This window comes from Rhynchophorus ferrugineus, unplaced genomic scaffold (assembly GCF_030347505.1).
Source record: "Rhynchophorus ferrugineus isolate W39M unplaced genomic scaffold, kcgeb_rfMv2 rfM5, whole genome shotgun sequence".
NCBI classification, from domain to species: domain Eukaryota; kingdom Metazoa; phylum Arthropoda; class Insecta; order Coleoptera; family Curculionidae; genus Rhynchophorus; species Rhynchophorus ferrugineus.
In genome coordinates, this window is record NW_027472584.1 from 28,203,206 (window position 1) to 28,223,627 (window position 20,422).

General features: G+C 31.8%; 1 protein-coding gene across 3 annotated transcripts in view; it reads left to right on the top strand.

Annotated features, from left to right (window-relative positions):
• Window positions 1-20,422, top strand: part of LOC143197135 (furin-like protease 1) — an 84,556-nt gene that overhangs the window by 63,496 nt on the left and 638 nt on the right. For all 3 annotated transcript variants that reach the window (XM_076405337.1, XM_076405339.1, XM_076405338.1), the window contains exons 5-9: window positions 5,630-5,968; window positions 6,030-6,565; window positions 8,925-9,217; window positions 16,400-16,563; window positions 17,165-17,246. In XM_076405337.1, the coding sequence (XP_076261452.1) occupies window positions 5,630-5,968; window positions 6,030-6,565; window positions 8,925-9,217; window positions 16,400-16,563; window positions 17,165-17,246 (1,414 nt within the window). The remainder of the gene's footprint in view (window positions 1-5,629; window positions 5,969-6,029; window positions 6,566-8,924; window positions 9,218-16,399; window positions 16,564-17,164; window positions 17,247-20,422) is intronic.

Below are 20,422 nucleotides of genomic sequence, written 5' to 3' on the forward strand. Positions count from 1 at the left end.
AGAATCAGCTAAATACCTCGGTATCCATCTTGATGGTAGGTTCAATTGGAAACATCATGATACACAAAAAGCAGAGCAAATCAGACTTAAAATCAAGCAGCTCTATCAAGCGCTCAGCTTGATATAAAATTAAGTCACCGGGAACCAAGTCTGGGCGATAAAGTAGGTGATAAAGTAATTCTTTCTATTTGATCATCCCTATCCGGGACATTTGAAGGTTAAGACTACTCAGTTAGGTTTAAGAAGGTTATCAGGTGGCGTTATATATGTGTTATATCTCGAAATTGTTGGAATCATGAATTTTCGCAATGGATACCTTGTAGAAGTCAGGTGCCAAATATAAAATAACGCGATTGAGTTAAGTTTGGAATGATGAGGATAACTAAGAAATACTTATTTTTCATAATCTGTCTTTAAAATATCAAACCAATCACAATATAATATTAGAAATGTTCCTACATAAATTTCTCTAAAATATACGCGTGATAAAAAAAGCACATCGTATAAATTTAACATAATTTGTTATTCTCATATACAATAACGGCTGTCTGTCGGTAATCTTCTGTTAAAAATACGAGTTGAGTTTGCTTGTGATCGATGAATATTGAAATGGAAACAGAAACAGACGATTTCATTATAAATATCAGCGTATAAAAAGTTCCACGATGGATTTCGATGACATGTCGTTATAAGAATAGGAAAAGTTTGTTTGAAATAAGAAGGACTTTCGGTAAAAGTTTGTTTAAGGGGGGAAATTAATTTTGCAGAAATACTAATATCGAGACCGTTCTAACTCAACAAATAGATTAACATCAATGGGATAAATTAAGGCCTCTTTGGCCAGGGTTATGTTTCTTACCCTATATTCACGTTCATTCTACGTGCCCTATGTAAATAATTTGCTATGATGAATATTATATTGGAATATACCTGAACAAAAATGTATAATTTTTCTTTTTTATAAAACCCCAAATATCCTGTTCACAGTCTTATATCTTATATTTATCTTATATTTATTCGAAAAATTTACTTAAATTTCTTTAAAATGTTAATAGTATTTTTTAATTCTATACAAATTCCAACCCTCTATTAGGTTTATTTTGATCTTACTAATTAGAGTGTGCCGAGTTGGGAAATATAATGTTACAAATAAAATCGGAGTAATTGTGGAAACATTTAAGAGATTACAATTTTCCTAATGGACACACTGTATATTAATTGTCATTACATTTACAAAAATATTACTAGTCACTAGAGCATAGTAATAGCTGGAAATATGTCCAAATCAATTTTACATTAGGACGAAAAGACAAGAACTCTTAAAGGGTACAAGTGTTATTCTGTTAACAAGCACAATAGCACAGTAGTATTAACTTAATTTATTAATTAAAAATATTATAAATCATGTTATTATATGGTGTTTGATAGGGTGTTTATTAAATTGTTACAGAAATTAATATATTTATATTTTAAACACAGTAATCACATTAATCGAAGAAACACTGGGGACCAATGTAAAAGCACATTTGCTAATATTTTCTCTTAATCATAAAGAAGCCTATTTACTTTGGATGCCATCTTGTAACAAGTCAATTGAAAAGTCCCCGGCATGACAAATAGATGGCGCTACTAGAATTAAATCCATAGTTTTTTAGTTAGCCTTAAGCCTTAAAAGATGCATGTGTGAATTTGACAGCTGTCGGATCATTAGTTTGTGAATTATAGCATTTTGAGTGAAACAACTTTTGTTATTGTGAAAAAAATTGATAAAAAGGAAATTCGCGTTTTGATAAAATATTGTTTTTTGAAAGGAAAACATTCAATTGAAGCAAAAACTTGGCTTGATGCCGAGTTTCTGGACACTGCCTCAGGAAAATTTGGTTGATTCGTATGGTAAGTTTAGATCTGGTGAAATGAGCACCGAAGACGATGAACGCAGTGGACGCCCAAAAGAGGTTGTTACCGACGAAAACATTTAAAAAATCCACAAAATGGTTTTGAATAACCGTAAAATGAAACTGAATGAAATAGCAGACACTCTAAAGATATCAACTGAACGTGTACATCATATCATTCACGAACATTTGGGTATGAGAAAGCTCTGTGCAAAGTGGGTGCCGCGCGAGCTCACTTTTGACCAAAAACAACGACGAGTTGATGATTTGGAGCAGTGTTTGAAGATGATCAAGCGTAATAAACACGCGTTTTTGCGTCGATATGTGACAATGAATGAAATATGGCTCCATCATTTCGAAAATGCAACAGTCGGCTGGCAAGGTTATGGCATCTGTATTTTGGGATGCGTGTGGAATAATTTTCATTGACTACTTTGAAAAAGGAAGGATCATCAACAGCGACTATTACATAGCGTTATTGGACCGTTTGAAGGACGAAATCGCTGAGAACGCTTCACCAAGACAATGCACCGTGTCACAAGTGAAAACGATAGCAAAAATCCATGAATTGGGCTTCGAATTGCTTTCTCGTGGAAAGCTACTATGTCCTGTTCTTAAAAGAATGCTCGCTGGGAAGAAATTTTCGTCGAATGAAGAAGTGATCGGCGAAACTGAGGCCTATTTTGAAGCAAAGGACCAATCGTACTACAAAAATGGTATCGAAAAGTTGGAGGGTCGCTATAATCGGTGTATCACCCTTGAAGGAAATTATGTTGAATAAAAAAACTAATTTTGCCAAAAAAATGTATTTCATGTGGTAGGCCGGGGACTTTTCAATTGACCTGTTATGTGTCTGATATTGTATTAACACAGTTAGTTTATGTATGACGAATTGTCATGATTATCAAATGAATAATATGTTTCGAATATCTGATATTACATAATCGTATCCTTCTGCGAACTGCATTTGAAACAGAAATACTCCTTTTTCGCTATTTATATCATCCACACTTTGTCACATATGCTAGAGATCTATAAAACATAAACAGCACTGTGTTTAGTACGGATTTATATCAGATCATAAACTCTTTAGATAAAAATAAATTTTTATAATATGATATTAAATAAAGAACTGTTCTGTCTTGTTCGTTCAACAATATCTAATGAAAAGCACTTGAATATATTTGTTTACCCCTTCGGAACAGTACCTAACGTTAAATTTAATAAGTATTCTTCATTTATTCCATTTGATCAATATGCGAGAGAACAAGGGAAAGCAAGTAACAAAAATTAAATTTCCATAACATCAGAGTCGATGATTAAACAAGGAAGATAAAGCAGTTTAACGTTTTATTTGATGAAATCTAAAAGAGAGAGAAAATATCGGACAATCAAATCGTATAAGAGCCGCTCCAAACCGCTATACAAACATCAGGCGTAAATTTATCTTTCGAATTTGGCAAACATCGATTAGGACAACATTAATTAGTCACACTTTTCTCGGCAATATATCTTACGCTCTTATCTTGAGAGACTTCGTGTAAAGACACCGGCCGTATTAGTACTAAATTTGTTGCTACGTCGTTGAAAAACATATTTATAGGTCAATGGGTATTTTCTATTTTATCAGTTTAATTAATTAATATGTTTCACAAACTTTCGATTTTTTCCTTGTTCGCTTTTCCTTTGTTCTCTCTCTTCCTACAATAACGATAAGCATTTTTGTTGGTTGCTAATAGCGTTGGGAACTATCGACTGAAAACGACTATCGATTGTTTAGTAATTGACTAGTTTTTATTATCGACTGTTTGAGTTGTGTACTTTCAGTTACTATTTTCGGACCTACTAGTTTCATTCGACATATTGTTTTAACATTCTGGCTATGCCAGACCTTGCCACGGCCTTGAAAATAATATGCCGAATTATAGTTCACTGTTCACTGCTAAATTTGTTCAAGATTATTAATGTAACAAGGTAAAAATAACAACATTTTGATTAATAAATCTCTCGAGATTAATAAATAATAGTCTCTCGATCTTTGTTGAAGCCTTTTGAATGTTAAAACTTCTTTCATTCAAATTTCAACGAATAGTAGTATTCCCAGTAATAAAATATTCCTTATTATTTAAAAAGTATAAAAAGAGTGCCATGGTTAAATATTTGATAAAAATTGATTGAGAAAACACAATCAAGTCAGATATATAGAATATAAAAATAATTTTACATCATTTAAAACGAAACTGTTATTTTGAAAGTTAATACATTACAGCAATTATCTCTTTCCTTTTCTTTCTCAAAGAAAGTTTGAAAACAAATATGTATCCCTCCGTCTGACTTATAGCACGGTTAAAAAAAAAACACATGTTGGAATGAAATAAAATTAAACCAATTATTTTTTTATATTATGTCATTCTTACATTCCGAATATTAAAATACGGTTAAATATATTTGGGATCATTATTCCATTCCTTTTTTCACACTGCCACCTGCCAATTTAAAAATATTTAAAATGAACTGATCTATACAGCACAGAGAATGACACAATTATTTCCGTCCTTTCCTATCTCAAAATTAGTACGGGAAGGAATTTGTACATCTCCGTCTGTTATCGCTGAATAGAAAAATAGTGCATTTGACTGAAATAGTGATTACTATTTTCAGTCGATAGTTCCCAACGCTAGTTATTATCATTTGCATTACAACATATATAATACTAGCGACCCGCCCCGGCTTCGCACGGGTGCAATGCTGATGCTAAATTAAATACACTACAGAAAAAATATGAACGTTGTATATAAAAACATAGCGGCCCGCTCCGACTTTGCACGGGCATAAAATATATATGCCTATGTCACTCAATGAAAACATGATTAAAATCGATCCAGTATTTTTGGTTCATTCATTACTGCCCTTGGCCTGCACGCATTAAATTTGGAGTAAAACAATTCCTCTTCCCCTATACTTACTATGAAGATTTCCTGCTATCTTTGTAATATCTAAATTCATACAATTTTTATTACATTACACATTTTTAAACGCAAATTTTAAATTTGTAATATCTCCGAAAATATTTGTTTAATTTACATGCTGTAAGGAACCATATTGATCTATATTAATTGCACACTGTATTTAAGGTACTTAATTCGATAAGGATTAATGCCGTATTGCTTAAAATAGCTTCGTAAATAAGCCATTTTCTCACGTAAAAAGTAAACAATAAAAATGGTTAATGTGGGTTATCCCTAAAAGATAAACATATACCATCGCGGACTTTTTTGTAGACCTTTTTATGGTGTACAATACTGTAGTACATTAATTTGATCTAACTCGTAGGGTTAGGCAGCGTTTTTGCTAATTGCTAAATAAGCCTAAAAAAATAGGTTAATTTACGACATCACGTTAGAAACCTCTAAAATTAGCAATGTTGCCTTAGTATATTATGCATGTATTATACATATAAACCTTCCTCTTGAATCACTCTATCTATTGAAAAAAACCGCATCAAAATCCGTTGCGTAGTTTTAAAGATTTAAGCGCACATAGGGATATAGGGACAGAAAAGGCGACTTTGTTTTATACTATGTAGTGATTCTTTTATCGTCACTGATATTGGATGATAAGACCATATGTTGATTCTTGGAAATTTTCAAGTCCTCATACTGTAAATAACGAGTTAAAAACCGTTATCAATCATCCAGTATTTTACAGTTTTTAACGTTCTCCTTTTTTTCTAGGACCCAATGGCATCTTACGACATCAATAATCACGATTCAGATCCAAGTCCCCGTTATGACATGATTGACTCAAACAGGCATGGTACTCGATGTGCTGGGGAAGTAGCTGCTACCAGCAACAACAGTATCTGTGCTTTGGGAGTGGCTCATGGAGCTCAAGTGGGAGGTGTTCGGATGTTAGATGGAGATGTCACTGATGCGGTTGAAGCACGAAGCTTGAGTTTGAACCCACAATACATCGATATATACAGTGCTTCCTGGGGTCCCGACGATGATGGTAAAACTGTTGATGGTCCAGGTGAATTAGCGACTAGGGCTTTTATTGAAGGTGTCACCAAGGTGAGTTTTGACTGAGTTGATTTGATGTTGTCTTTATAGGAGTTGTTCTTGTTTATTCAAGGGTCGAAAAGGAAAGGGATCAATCTTCGTGTGGGCTTCGGGGAATGGTGGAAGGGATCATGACAATTGCAACTGCGACGGCTATACCAACTCAATTTATAGTTTATCGATTTCAAGTGCAACTGAACACGGCAACGTTCCCTGGTACAGTGAAGCATGCAGTTCAACGCTAGCATCAACCTACAGCAGTGGAGCAGTGAATGAGCGTCAAGTAGTAACAACTGACCTACGTCATTCTTGCACTAGCAGTCACACAGGCACCAGTGCTAGCGCTCCACTAGCAGCGGGCATCTGTGCTTTAGCATTGGAGGCGAATCCAAATTTAACATGGCGGGATATGCAACATATCGTGGTGAGAACCGCTAGACCCCAGCATTTATCTGCCAGCGATTGGCAAGTGAATGGTGTTGGTAGAAACGTGTCGCACAGTTTCGGATATGGTTTGATGGATGCTTACGCCATGGTTAAATTAGCCAAGAAGTGGATTACAGTTCCTGAACAACACAAATGCGAAATCAATGCTCCAGATAGTTCTAGGTAAGGAAAAAATCTGTTACAAATATAGAAAATACAAGGTATCTCAAAAGAAAGTTTTATTGCCACATTATGCCATTCGTTAGTCTGAGGAAAGGGGGAATCATCTTCATTCGACGAAAATTTCTTCCCAGCGAGCATTCTTTTGAGATAGTTGGTTGAGTAGAACAGGAAATAGTCACTGGGGGCCATATCTGGAGAATACGATGGATGAGGAAGCAATTGGAAACCGAATTCATGGATTTTTGCCATCGTTTTCACTGACTTGTGACACGGGGCATGGTCTTGGTGAAGCAGCACTTTGCTTGCCAGCCGACTGTTGCGTTTTCCCATGCTTTTGAGCAGGTTCATCGTATGCAGTCCACTCGGATGACTGTCAGTTGGACTTGGAGTGAAATGATGGAGATATGTTTCATCCATTGTCACATATCGACGCAAAAACTCGGGTTTATTACGCTTGATCATCTTCAAACACTGCTCGGAATCATCAACTCGCCGTTGTTTTTGGTCAAAAGTGAGCTCGCACGCCATCCACTTTGCACAGAGCTTTCTCATACCCAAATATTCGTGAATGATATGATGTACACGTTCAGTTGATATATTTAGAGTGTCTGCTATTTCATTCAATTTTAATTTACGGTCATTCAAAATCATTTTGTGGATTTTTTTAATGTTTTCGTCGGTAACAACCTCTTTTGGGCGTCCACTGCGTTCACCGTCTTCGGTGCTGATTTTACCACGTCTAAACTTAGCATACCAATCGTTGATGGTTGATTTTCCTGGGGCAGTGTCCGGAAACTCTGCATCAACCCAAGTTTTTGCTTCAACTATATTTTTTCCCTTCAAAAAGCAATATTTTATCAGCACACGAATCCTTTTTATCAATTTTTTCACAATAACAAAAGTTGTTTCACTCAAAATGCTATAATTCACAAACTAATGATCCGACAGCTGTCAAATTTATACCCGCATTTTTTGAGGGTTAGGTCTAACTAAAAAACATATGGATTTAATTCTAGTAGCGCCATCTATGTACCAGGGCGGGGACTTTTCAATTGATCTGTTAAGTAGACTAATTTTATTTAGCAATTTTTAAGATTAAGTTGTGTATTTTTATCATGAATAGACATTTCTTCGACAGACGACTTGCTTTTTTCACAATAAATAGAACTGAACATTCATTTGAGATACCTTGTTGTTACGATAACATCAATAGAACACTGATTTTGAAAATAAATTTTCCCAACTTCTAAACATTGTTATTGCCCGAAAATATGTTCCTAGTTCTCTATCCACGTCAAAGTACCTGTAACTGGAGTCCTTTTATATCTATTATCAATAATACACACCGATTCACTACTTCAAAACGCTATTTATTTCTCTGACGAATAGAATTATATGAAACAGTCAAAACTTTTAGTTGGCTATGGAGAAGTAATCTACAGAATGACGTCTCTAAATTTTAATAACCGCTTTCAGTTTAGTGTTACGATTATGAATTATATAAGGGAAATATATCCTGTATCGATCATAGAGACCAAGATATTTTATGATATATATAATCGCATTTATTTGTCGTATATGTCAATTCTTCTTTTCTTTTTTTTGGGCTGTTGGATTAATATATTTTAATAAGAGAACTATTAGTTTTTTGTAGTTCGATAATGGTTAGCGCAAATTTCAAATCAAGGTGACCTTCAACCACCTGTCACATGACTAAAATAATTGATTAATTGATTTTTAACAACATCAATATTCTGATAAATATTGTTATCAAAAAAAAACAAACTATAACTCCATTGATTTATGTAAATGTTTTTAAAACTTGATGTTGGAATTGATTTATTTATCTTAGGTTTATTTTTTTTCCAGTTTCAAAAAAAAACATTTTTATCTTTAATGTAATATATCAAAGATTTTCCTTTGATTCGGTTCAAAAGGAAATGTTTTTTATGTTGAAATATTTTGTGTATTTTGAGGTCTCATGTTTTGAACTCATTGAAAATTAAGCTCGGCGAAAATTGGGGGAAAATACCCGTTGAAAAATACACGTATACGATATAATATAATAATTTTTATATTCTATTTTAAAATTTTTATTCAGTTCGGAACTAGATTTGATTATTGTATATTATTTAGGGTTCAAAATGTAGTATTGATTTAAAAATGTGAAAGAGATACGCCGAAATGGACACACATATACACACACACACACAGACACACAAAAAATATTAATTCTATAGAAAATTTCGCCGCTATGCCATTTGGTAGAATATTTTTGGGACGTGAACTAGATATTTCATCGGGATAAATAATTGTTATTCCGCTGTAGTCAGCGTCTAAATTTGCGGGTAATTTTCAGGTCTATTCCCGCAAAAGGCTTGGTGGCTCTCGAGCTGCATGTGACCGAATGCGAAGGGGTTGAAATCTTGGAACATGTCCAGGCCAAGCTGACGATTGCCGCTCAAAGACGCGGAGATTTAAATATTGAGTTGACGTCGCCTATGGGAACGAGAGTTACGTTGCTGGCGCATCGAGATCATGATAATTCCAGATCCGGGTTTAACTACTGGCCCTTCATGTCAGTACATTCCTGGGGCGAGAACCCATTTGGTATTTGGAAACTCAAAATACACAACAATGGAAGACTAATGGGTAAGTACATATTTTATCCCACGTACTGACTATATTGAAAATATTAACAATTAATAATCGTAAATAATTAACGCAATGAACAGTTTTTCCATTGTTTTTTTTAATACTAATCAGTAATATATACATTGATTGATGAATTTTTGCCAGTTTTCTGATAAAACTGTATTTCTATTATTCTAAAACTTCTGTGATTTTTCGACGAAAAACTGAACCAAATTTAGAGCTTCTCTAAGTATCCAGTCTCTTGTAAATAGTTTAGAAATGATTTATTTCCCCAAACCTTATATTAGGACTACATAAGTCTCCAACGGAAATAAGAACGAAATTTAATTTTTTTATTCAAACTCTTATCTGCTAAGAATGCTTCACATTTGAGGATAACCTCGAAAAAAAGAACTGTATATGCTTCTTCGGTCGGAAAATCGGGCAATCAAAGGGAGCTATGTTTGGTAAATACGAAGTGGATTTGCGGTTCTAGGATTTTCATGTAGGTTTTCATAAATTTTGTGATACACTGCAATCGTCATATTTTATTTGAACTTAATAGATTTTTTCCTTCAGATATTATTGTGATTTGTTGTTTTACATACATAAATATATCGTAACATATGTTTAACGAATGTTGCATTGTTTGGTATTTAAATAACCTTCAGATTGAAGAACAAATAACGCGAAATCATCAAGAATATTTTGACATTGAGGGTTTTGATATTTCGAACCGATGCATTTACCAAATATGAGTCACAAAACCATTCAGTTTCGCGAAGTTCATCGTTCGTATTGAAATAATGATAAAAATCCGACTTTCAATGTCATACTAACTATTTAATTATTAATAGAAATTTATAAACAAGTTAGGAAGGTGAGTAGAGTGCAATAACAATGTTGTTTTTAATAACACAATTTAATACAACAATAACACTAAAAGCAGTTGTGTAAAAAGTTTGGACGAAAAAAATAATCGTTATCAAAATCCGAGTGACGCTTCAGATAACGTCGTCACCTTGCCAAGAAAACAAAAGAAAAAGTTAAATTTGTATTTTACTTATCGTTCTGATGCTTTCATACAAAATCCCCAAAGTAAAATCGATATATTTAAGGTGTTTTTTTTTATCTTGAAAAGTAAAAAAAAAGTTCTGCTCAATTTCTCCCCTCTCCCTCAATCTACACAAAAAAATCATTTGCAAATCATCATGCGCTCGTTATATCAGTAACTTATGACTACTCCATGCATTGCTGATAGTGGGACCTCCTTTACCTTCTAATGGTCTTACATTATCGTATCTTGGCTCCGTATCTTAGGAAACTAACCTCTTATTTCGCTATCTGCTAACAACCAGCCATTAATTTTCAACGAATACGACATTTTAGAATTGGCCTTTAATACTTTACGAGACGAAACATTTTCCATCTTTGTCGCTACGCTTTTAACAATTCTAATAAACACGAAATCGAACGATGTCAGATCCTTTACAATATTTCTAAAAGAGAAAATTAAACCAGAAATCATTTATAAACACTATTGTTAAATAATGTATCTTGAATGAGTGAGAAAAAATATTGAGTTTTTTTTTAATTCACAGATGCTGCAAGGTCGTCTTTATACTTCAATTAGGTTTCAGCCGACTAAGAAAATTACATTTAAAAAAATCTACCTTATCGTTGGCTTCCAATGTTTTCTAACATCGGCTAGCGTTTACCGACGGTTTTGCAAATTCTAGAAAAATAGTATTTCCCTTTTTTTCAAGTTTTTTTTTGCAGTCATTTCTATTCAAATAATCGCAGGTTCGTGAAAATTGCAGGAATTATAAAGAATTTTACGTTGAATCGAATAGTAGTATAGTAATTTTATACGACTTTTAGTTTTTATGTTATATAATGAAAAGTGTGTTTTCGATAAATGAGTGGAGTTTCGCTCACATATCTTAAAAACTATAAATTCTAAGGCAATACATGTATTTTGAATGTTTTATCTTTATCCGAGAGGTGAACATTTTTGACATTTTTTCCATATGCTGCCATTTCTGTTGAAATGTTCGCAGGTTAATGAAAAGTATATGGGTTATAAAGAATTTTGAGCTGAATCGAATGACAGTATATTAATTTTAGTACAACATTTAGTTTGGAAGTTATATAATGAAAAGTGTATTTTCAAAAAATTATTGGATTTGAGTTTATGTCAGATATCTTAAAAACTATAAATTCTAAAGCAATTTAACATGGATTTTCGTTTCTTTCACCCTAAAATACATATATTTTGAAAGTTTTATCTTTATCCGAGAGGTGAACACTTTTGACATTTTTTCCGTATGGTCGTGAAAATGTACGATTTTTTACCATTTTCAATTTTTTGCCGCCATTTCCGTTGAAATAATAGCAGGTTAATGAAAATTACATGGGCTATAAAGAATTTTGAGCAGATTCGAATGACAGTATATTAATTTTAGTACAACCTTAAATTTGGAAGTTACATAACGAAAAGTGTATTTTCCAAAAATGAGTGGATCAGTTTATCTCACATATTTTAAAAACTACATATTCTAAAGCAATTTAAACTGGGTTTTCGTTTCTTTCACCCCAAAATACATATATTTTGAGAGGTTTATGTTTATCCAAGAGATAAAAAATATGATCACTTTTTCCATGTGTATAGTCGTTAAAATGTATGATTTTTCGTAATTTTCAATGATTTTATTACTATTTTCGTTTAAATCATCACTGGTTGATGAAAATTACGGGAGTTTTACATTGAACCGAATGTTTCTAATGTTTGTATTTCATTCTTTTGACTCCAGTAGCAGAGTTTCTGCTCATTCTTCATTCATATGAGCTTCATTCATAGATATATTAAGGCCTGTAAAGTTAATATTTAGTATTAAAAGGTCACTATTGATATTTGGATGTATTTTCCGTATGCGTTACTAGAATACTGTGTGTTACTTAAATGTATGTCAAGGAAGCGTTGTCAGATGAAGTTACTTGCTTCACAATTAAATACCTTCTATTAACAATGAAATAATCGATACCCTCATTTCGATATATATTTCATATCGAAGTAAATAAGTTCAGCTTTTACCAGTCGAGTTTAATAAGAAACTTAATAACGTAAAATTAAATGAAGTCAAACGAAAAAGGACTAGTTGAACGCAGACGACTATCTAAGACGAGAAACTGCTATAAAAATGTCAAAGACAGTCTTGTGTCGCTTTGACGTCAAAGATGCCGAAAGAAAATTTCGAGGAAACTTAGAAATTCGCACGGAACACTTTCAATAATACGACTTAGATGAAAATCGAGAAAAGAACAATGTTTTTTACTACGCCATTACTAGATCTTTCATCGTGCTTTACATCCATTGTAATAAACACCATGTTACATATTATTTAATCTCCGTGAAAGTTATTTTACCTAGTACGTAGCTTTTTCAATCGCGCTTTTAAATTGAAGTTAAGATAAGAAAATTCTCTTTTGTCTTTCCTGAACGATCACAAGTATTATTGATTTTCTGTCGTGTTCATGGTTGAGCTTCGAACAAGAAAATCAAATGAGAATGCATGAATCGGGTGGTTAAACATGAGACATATATAATTTTTGAAATTATCTGCCCTTTTATTCTTGTTTCATGAATTCGTTGTAGGAATTTCATTGTGTTAAATTACAAAATTAATACACCAAGACTCTTAACAAAATGTTTGTGATTTTTTACACCGATGAGACACTAAAATAAAACTAACAGTTCTATTTTAAACACCAAAACAGATGGAAACTATCTCGTAAAGGGTATTTCTTTTGGAATATTGAATTGAAATGAAACTCATTTATATAAATATCACAAACTACTCCAATGACAACTACGAAAATCTGTGGTTAGCCCAAAAATCGATCTGTCAAAGTGTAATATTCGAATAAATTAATTTTAACCAGATATTTTAATTTTATTGGATCGTAACCTATAGCGCCATCTTTTGCCGTGTAGCTGAAATTTCCTAATCTTTGGATGTTCTGAGGGAAACTCGGTCTTCCTAGGTACTATATACCTACAATTACATCTGAGGTACTATATTCCATCAGCTATAATTTTAAAAAGTGTTACTGGAGGATTTTTTTTTCGAAACCCAGAATATTTGTTTATCTAGTATTAAAAGTTGTCCAAAAAGATATATATAAAAATTGATATTTCGGGGATTTATTTTTTTCTGTCTTAGAGCTCGATGAACGGAAATAAACATATTTCTACATTACCATCGAAACATAACCCTCCGTTCCATTATTTTCCTCTTTTTTTGTTTGTGCCAGATGCAAATAATAAAGAAGCGTGTGATAACTGGAAATCAAATAAAGTCAGACCGTTCCGACATATTGAATAAGTAAAATAAAACGAAAAAAAATCACGATAACCTTTGGCAACAGAGATACAATTTATAGGTAGGTGTTGGAATTCGTATAGGATACATCCAATAATGCAACATCGAAGTTTCTCGTGTGTTTTTTCAGCTTTCACTATTTTCGATTTTTAATACAGCCAACTGTCAATATTCTGGTGCAATATTTTTTTGAAATTTTATCCAAGAAAATAAAAATCGATTTTAAGATTATTATTCAAAAATATTTATTGGTAAAACATTTTTCCAATTGTTAGGATTTTTACCTTTGTGCATCTATTCATTTTTCATTTTCAAGGCCAACTATTTACTATACACTTTCACATAATTTCTGTAACACGGCATTAACTTTAATTTTCAATGTTCGATATGTCAAGCGCGGAAACATTTCCACCGTAACAGGTCAATTGAAAAGTCCCCGGCCTGACACATAGATGACGCTACTAGAATTAAATACATATGTTTTTTAGTTAGCCCAAATCCTCAAAAGATGCGTGTATACATTTGACAGCTGTCGGATCATTAGTTTGTGAATTATAGCATTTTGAGTGAGGCAACTTTTGTTATTGTGAAAAAAATGGATAAAAAGGAATTTCGCGTGTTGATAAAATATTGCTTTTTGAAGGGAAAAAATACAGTTGAAGCAAAAACTTGAAGAAGAAAAAAAAAGCAAGAAAATCAAACATCAAGGATATGCATATGTAGGCTAAGTTTAGACGTGGTGAAATGAGCACCGAAGACGGTGAACGCAGTGGACGCCCAAAAGAGGTTGTTACCGACGAAAACATTTTAAAAAATCCACAAAATAATTTTGAATGACCGTAAATTGAATTTGAATGAGATAGCAGACTTCCTACATAGCGTTATTGGACCGTTTGAAGGACGAAATCGCCGAAAAAACAGCCGCATTTAAAGAAAAAGAAAGTGCTGCTTCACCAAGACAATGCATCGTGTCAAAAGCCAGTGAAAACTATGGAAAAATCCATGAATTGGGCTTCGAATTGCTTCCTCTAGTCCCCAGCGATTATTTCCTGTTCTCAGATCTCAAAAGAATGTTCGCTGTGAAGAAATTTTCGTCGAATGAAGAGGTGATCGCCGAAACTGAGGCCTATTTTGAAGCAAAGGACCAATCGTACTACAAAAATGGCATCGAAAAGTTGGAGGGTCGCTATAATCAGTGTATCACCCTTGAAGGGTATTATGTTGAATAAAAAAAACTAATTTTGCCAAAAAAATGTGTTTTACTATGGAAAACCGTGGACTTTTCAATTGACTTGTTAAATAAAACATGCTTCAAAAATAGCATAAGGAAACGTATTAGATTTCATTCAATTATAGGCCAACTTTAATTTAATTTGAATTTATGGAATGTTTTTTGTCGCATTTACATTTAAATTTATGTTAAAATCTCTTTAATACAATATTTTCGGAATTTTTAGCATCGCGTTTTGCTTGACAAGAAAAATAAAGATTTCAATTTGAATTTTATCGTTTACCATCGCGAGATTATCTCTTGAACAAAATCAATATATTTCAGGCGTTTTGCTTTTAAATTAGAGGAGGGGGTGAAGAAAAAATGATGATATATCGGGGGACATCATATTCTCGTTATGCTTTGGTAGCGTGAAGTTCGTGATACTTACATTACCGTATCTTATAAACTTAACCTCTCGTATTTCCCATCGCCTAACAGTTCGCTATTAATTTTCAGGAAGAGCTACACTTCAGAATTGGTCCCTGATACTTTATGGGACGAAACATTTTCTGTCATCAGCCGAAATTAACAATAACGAGCCTAACGGCTCGAAATCGAACAAAGCTAAGCCATCACGTGGTTTCAAAAAGAACAAGTCAAAACAGAAGATATTGCAGAAATTAAAAAATCAAAGGCAGCCGTTGGTTAGCCTGACGACGAAAATGCCAAAAACATTAACCAAAACTAAATTTAAACCAGGACCGATACAAGACAAGGAATCGATACTAAATACTTTAAATAATACGATCTCGAATGGGGTTAGAAATAAAAAACCACCCGTCCCGTTTACGAGTACCACAACAACTGATTTCTCGCCGTATTTCTATGCTGTTTCGAATAGTAAAATCAAATTAGATCACGATAGTATGGTAAAACATTATTTGAAATTCGTAAAGAATGTCACCATCACTTATCCTGTTATGATACCTTCAAGGGACGTTGTATTTGACAAGAAAAACTACAAGAAAAGTCAAAAGTTAAAAGAAAAAAGTCGCGATATCAATTTTAATCATAATATGAAAGCGTTCCTACAAAAAACTACAGAAAAACCAATCGGTAAAGAATGGTAATTTATCTAAGCATGTCTTATTCTATTTTATTCTTATTTATTTTTCTTTATCGTTCTTTAGACAATTTTCAGTTTCAAAAACAGCTGCCGATATTGTCTGTATTATTTTTTTTGTTTAATCCACATTTTGCATATAAGGTTTTATTTTCATACCACTACGTTTGTTTTTTTGTTTAAGTATCACGCTTAGTAGTGACGCTGTAATGTTTTATTATTAGATCAAGTCAACATATAAATGTTTAAATCATCATTCATGAATTATTTGGTGATTCACGCTGTACTATGGACTTTTCATACAAATTAGAAATTATTAATTCATTCATAACCCAATAATTCAATGATGCATAGGCAACCAAGAATTTGTCGAAAGAGGACACACGTATTCATGAATCACTTATTTATACATTGACTTGATTAGTTCCATTACACTTGTAAGATTCCTGAAATATTAATGGGATATTAATTGCTTTTTTTAGCTAGGATAGATAAATGGAATTTGACATTATACGGTACATCAACTCCTCCGGCATATGATGAGAAGCAGGAAGCGGGAGAATCATCAATTCCCGAATTAACAAACACTGATGTATGGGACAATTCGATAAATCCTTCAGTTAGCTGGTCGTTGGGTTCTGATCAGGTAATATATAACGAGACTTTTCCTATATACTTAGTTGTTTTAGTAAAGGTCGATGGAACTTAATTTTAAAGGATTTTTCGTTAATATTTTTTAAAATTATTTATTGTCATTAGGTTTTTTTTTTAATTCTCTACATTATTATGTCTACAAATTAAAAAACTATTATATAGAATATAATGGATATGATTCTTATAATCTCTTCTAAACCAATAAGACCTTCTGTTGGTTTATTTTCAAAGTGTATGCTATTTCGACCATTTCTACACTACTATATTTAACATTGACAGATAAGTTAGTGTCAAATTATGCCGCTATTAACAATCCTTTATAATTAAATACCACGCCTAATATGTTGCAAAAATAAATTTATTACATGTCAGAAATGTTTATTGTTAAATTTGTTATTTTGAAGTATCTTACATAAATCAACGCTAAAATATACTCATTAATCTTAATTCTAATGATGATGGATAGAAGCTAGACGAGAAATAACAAATTTTACGTTAAAAGTTATCGAAATTTTGAATAAAAAACGGCTGTATATATTTCTGCTTGTAATAAGCAACATGACAAATATAAAAAAAATGATTTTATATTACAGAATAAAAAGGACACGCAAGAGGTGGAAGGTAACGTGAAGAGTACGTCGGGTTGCAAAAGTTCTAACGGCAATTTTTGTTTAGGTTTGTTATGTTTTGTTTTAATAATGTCCTTGCAATCATCTCTATTTCACGATATATTCAGTGTACTGCTAATACCCATTAGACTACTAATTCTCAATCTTAAACATTTATCAGTAAATAATATAAAACAATATTTAATCCCAATTCATGTAGATACTCATGGCTTAGCTTTGAACAGTATGTATCAAAGGAAACTAGAACATAACTCTGACAACAATTTTCACATGAGGAATTATATATCATTGTCCTGTAGGTTAGACAAAATTATGATGAACTTTTTTAAGCTTCCCGGTAAACCATTTTATTCGTCTCTAATTCAATCCCAACGATTATCAGAGCCATTTTTTACGTAAATTATCTGTTCATTCGACATTATTTTATTTATTCTTAGTTTAATTGTACAATTTCTTTGTATATATTTATCCATAATATTAATGCACAGTATAAAAACAGCCGTTGTCTCTTCCTGGTGTTGAGTAATTAATTCTATTTAATTTAACGGCTCATTCTTATAAAATATTACCGCAGCTAAATTTTTTTTGTTAATCCAGATCGTTTTGTGATAAAAAAAATGGCTAAAAAGTTCCTAAACAATGATATGCATATCGATTTATTATTGTAGAAAATATTACAATTTATTTATCGCAAGATGTTTCACTTAATGATAACGCCGTTTCATTTAATATATAAATATATATCATCAATAAAAGTTAATCTTAAGTGACACATCTGATAATTGTTTGAAGCAGTGACAATAAATTACGAGAAAAGGGCTGTTTTAATAGGTCTGCGAATATTTAAAATTTTGTTCATACTGTACCTGAACAAGGATAGTTACTTAATCTTTTTGTTGTCTAATACTGAATGTTTATTTTTTATTATTGAAATGATCATATCTTTGTTAATTTGTGGGTAATATTAAGGATAATCTTAATGAATGGAAGTATATTAATGCTTCACTGCCATCTGTAATTTTTATACTTCGAGAAAAATATCGTGAGGTGGTTTTTGTCATACTTTTCATTTTCAGTAACAGTCACCTACACTCTAGATAAAATTGTTTGCGACAATAACTTTTTTGTTTTTACACTAAGTAATTTTACAGAAAACCCCCCTATAGCTGTTATGGTCTTACTGTTGCCAAATGTATTGTTATATAATGTTTTCAACTGAAATCGATACCAAGATTTTGAACAGGTTTTATTATTGAATCAACCAATTTTCCAAAGATTTTATTTAATCGCTTCCATTTCGTAATTAGAGAGGGCGCTGAGATAATCAATACAAGTTGAGTGTATTACTGGTTGCCGATATGTCTTCCATTGATTTACATAATCCAGTAACAAAATAATTATTGTTCAGTTCGAATTTCACTAAGACGTGGGAAACCCATATCTAACAAACTGTTTTAAATTAATTGAAATTTGCTTTATTGATTCTAAAATTATGGGTTTTCTATACACGTAAATGGTTTCATAATTTTGGTGATTGTTATTGGTCGTGTATTTTGATTTCCTCTACTTACAATGGAAAATTAATTTGTGGCATTTTTACATTAATTGTTAAATGTTTTACGATATACAAAATATATTAAGTGAATGTGCCAAAATTCAATGGTTGTATAAAGTACATGTAGACTTGATTAGGGTGATTGGATATTGCGAAAAAAAGGTAGAAACGTAATCAATTTAGAGAGAAAAAAAGAATACATTTAAGTGCAATTACCCGTGTACCAATAATTTAGAAACCACCGTGTTTATGTGTAATTTAATAATAAACTTAAAAATAAAGGAAGTCTACCCCCAGATAAACTCCAGTTACCAAAACTTGAGATTAACTGAGGATGGATAACTTGGCCCTTAGTTAAAATAAAATGTTTAGTAATTTAATCAATATTTTACTGTGATTGTTTAATGTACATACTATTTAAAAGACTCATTTTATTTTATGTTAATATATTAAATTGTAGTTCCTGAACGTATGTTAACCATTAATTTTTAAGGTATAAGTGGATGTATGTCTTTTTAATATTATATTTACTTACTTATGTATCAAATATTTATGATAAAAGAAATCGGGTGCGTGCTATTTTGACGTATTTTAACACGGTTTTTTTCTAATAACAATTTAAGAAAATATCCATTCCTACATTATTTAATTTTGTTTATGTTGTATTAAGAAGAAACGCGTTAGAATACTTTTTATTAGTGCAAAATATTACCGGATATTCCTTAATGGTTTTACTCACACAAATGTTCTAGTCATTTTTATATATGTTCATAAAATTGCACACACCTTTTACAAAACCTAGAACAATAGTGGTTTTCATTAAATAAAGAAACCCAATCTGCATAAATTAAAAATCTGAATCAAAATTAGAATGTGTTAAGTAAATCATATTTTTATTTAAGAATTGTAAAGAAATATAACCCTTCTTCTTTCGTACCTTTTTACAAGATAAATATGTTTAATATATAAGTTTTTATCATTAGATTGGAATAATTTACTACAGGGTTTATGTGAGATAATGGTTATAACAATAGCATGAGTATTATGGATTCGTAAGGGGTTATGTTTCTGAAAATGGTAGCTATAGCATTGGCTCAAAAAGTGTGAATGTGATAGTGTATTCATTTTCGGCCATAATATACAAATGCATTATTTAAATTTACAGCATATACTTTCATGTATAACTCGCCCCCACTTCTTTATTCTCACCATAAAAGTATTTATCAATTTTGTTCTAATAATATCCAGATTAATTTTTCTTATTATCTTTGTAAATAAAATGTTACAGATACATTTTCAACAAAATTGCTAAAAACTTTCTGTTGTTATTTATGCTACATTGTATGCCCTAATAATGTTTGTAAAATTTACAACAATACAATAAACTGTGGTAAAACAAATTCTGCTTAAAATTTTTGTATTTCCTAATATTAGATTACAGACAACAATTTTAACATAGGTAAGTTAATGTTTTATGATTTCATTTTGCATGCGAATTGTGTTTTATGCTGCTGTGAAATTGTTGTCAGATTATTTTTCAATTTTGTTAGTGTGCTTATTTTTTTCCGTTGTAACTGTCTCTTGTAAATATCACCTTATAAATTTGCATGGGTAACTCGACCTGTCATAGTTTCACAAGTTTTACATGTTACTATTTACTGTTGTCA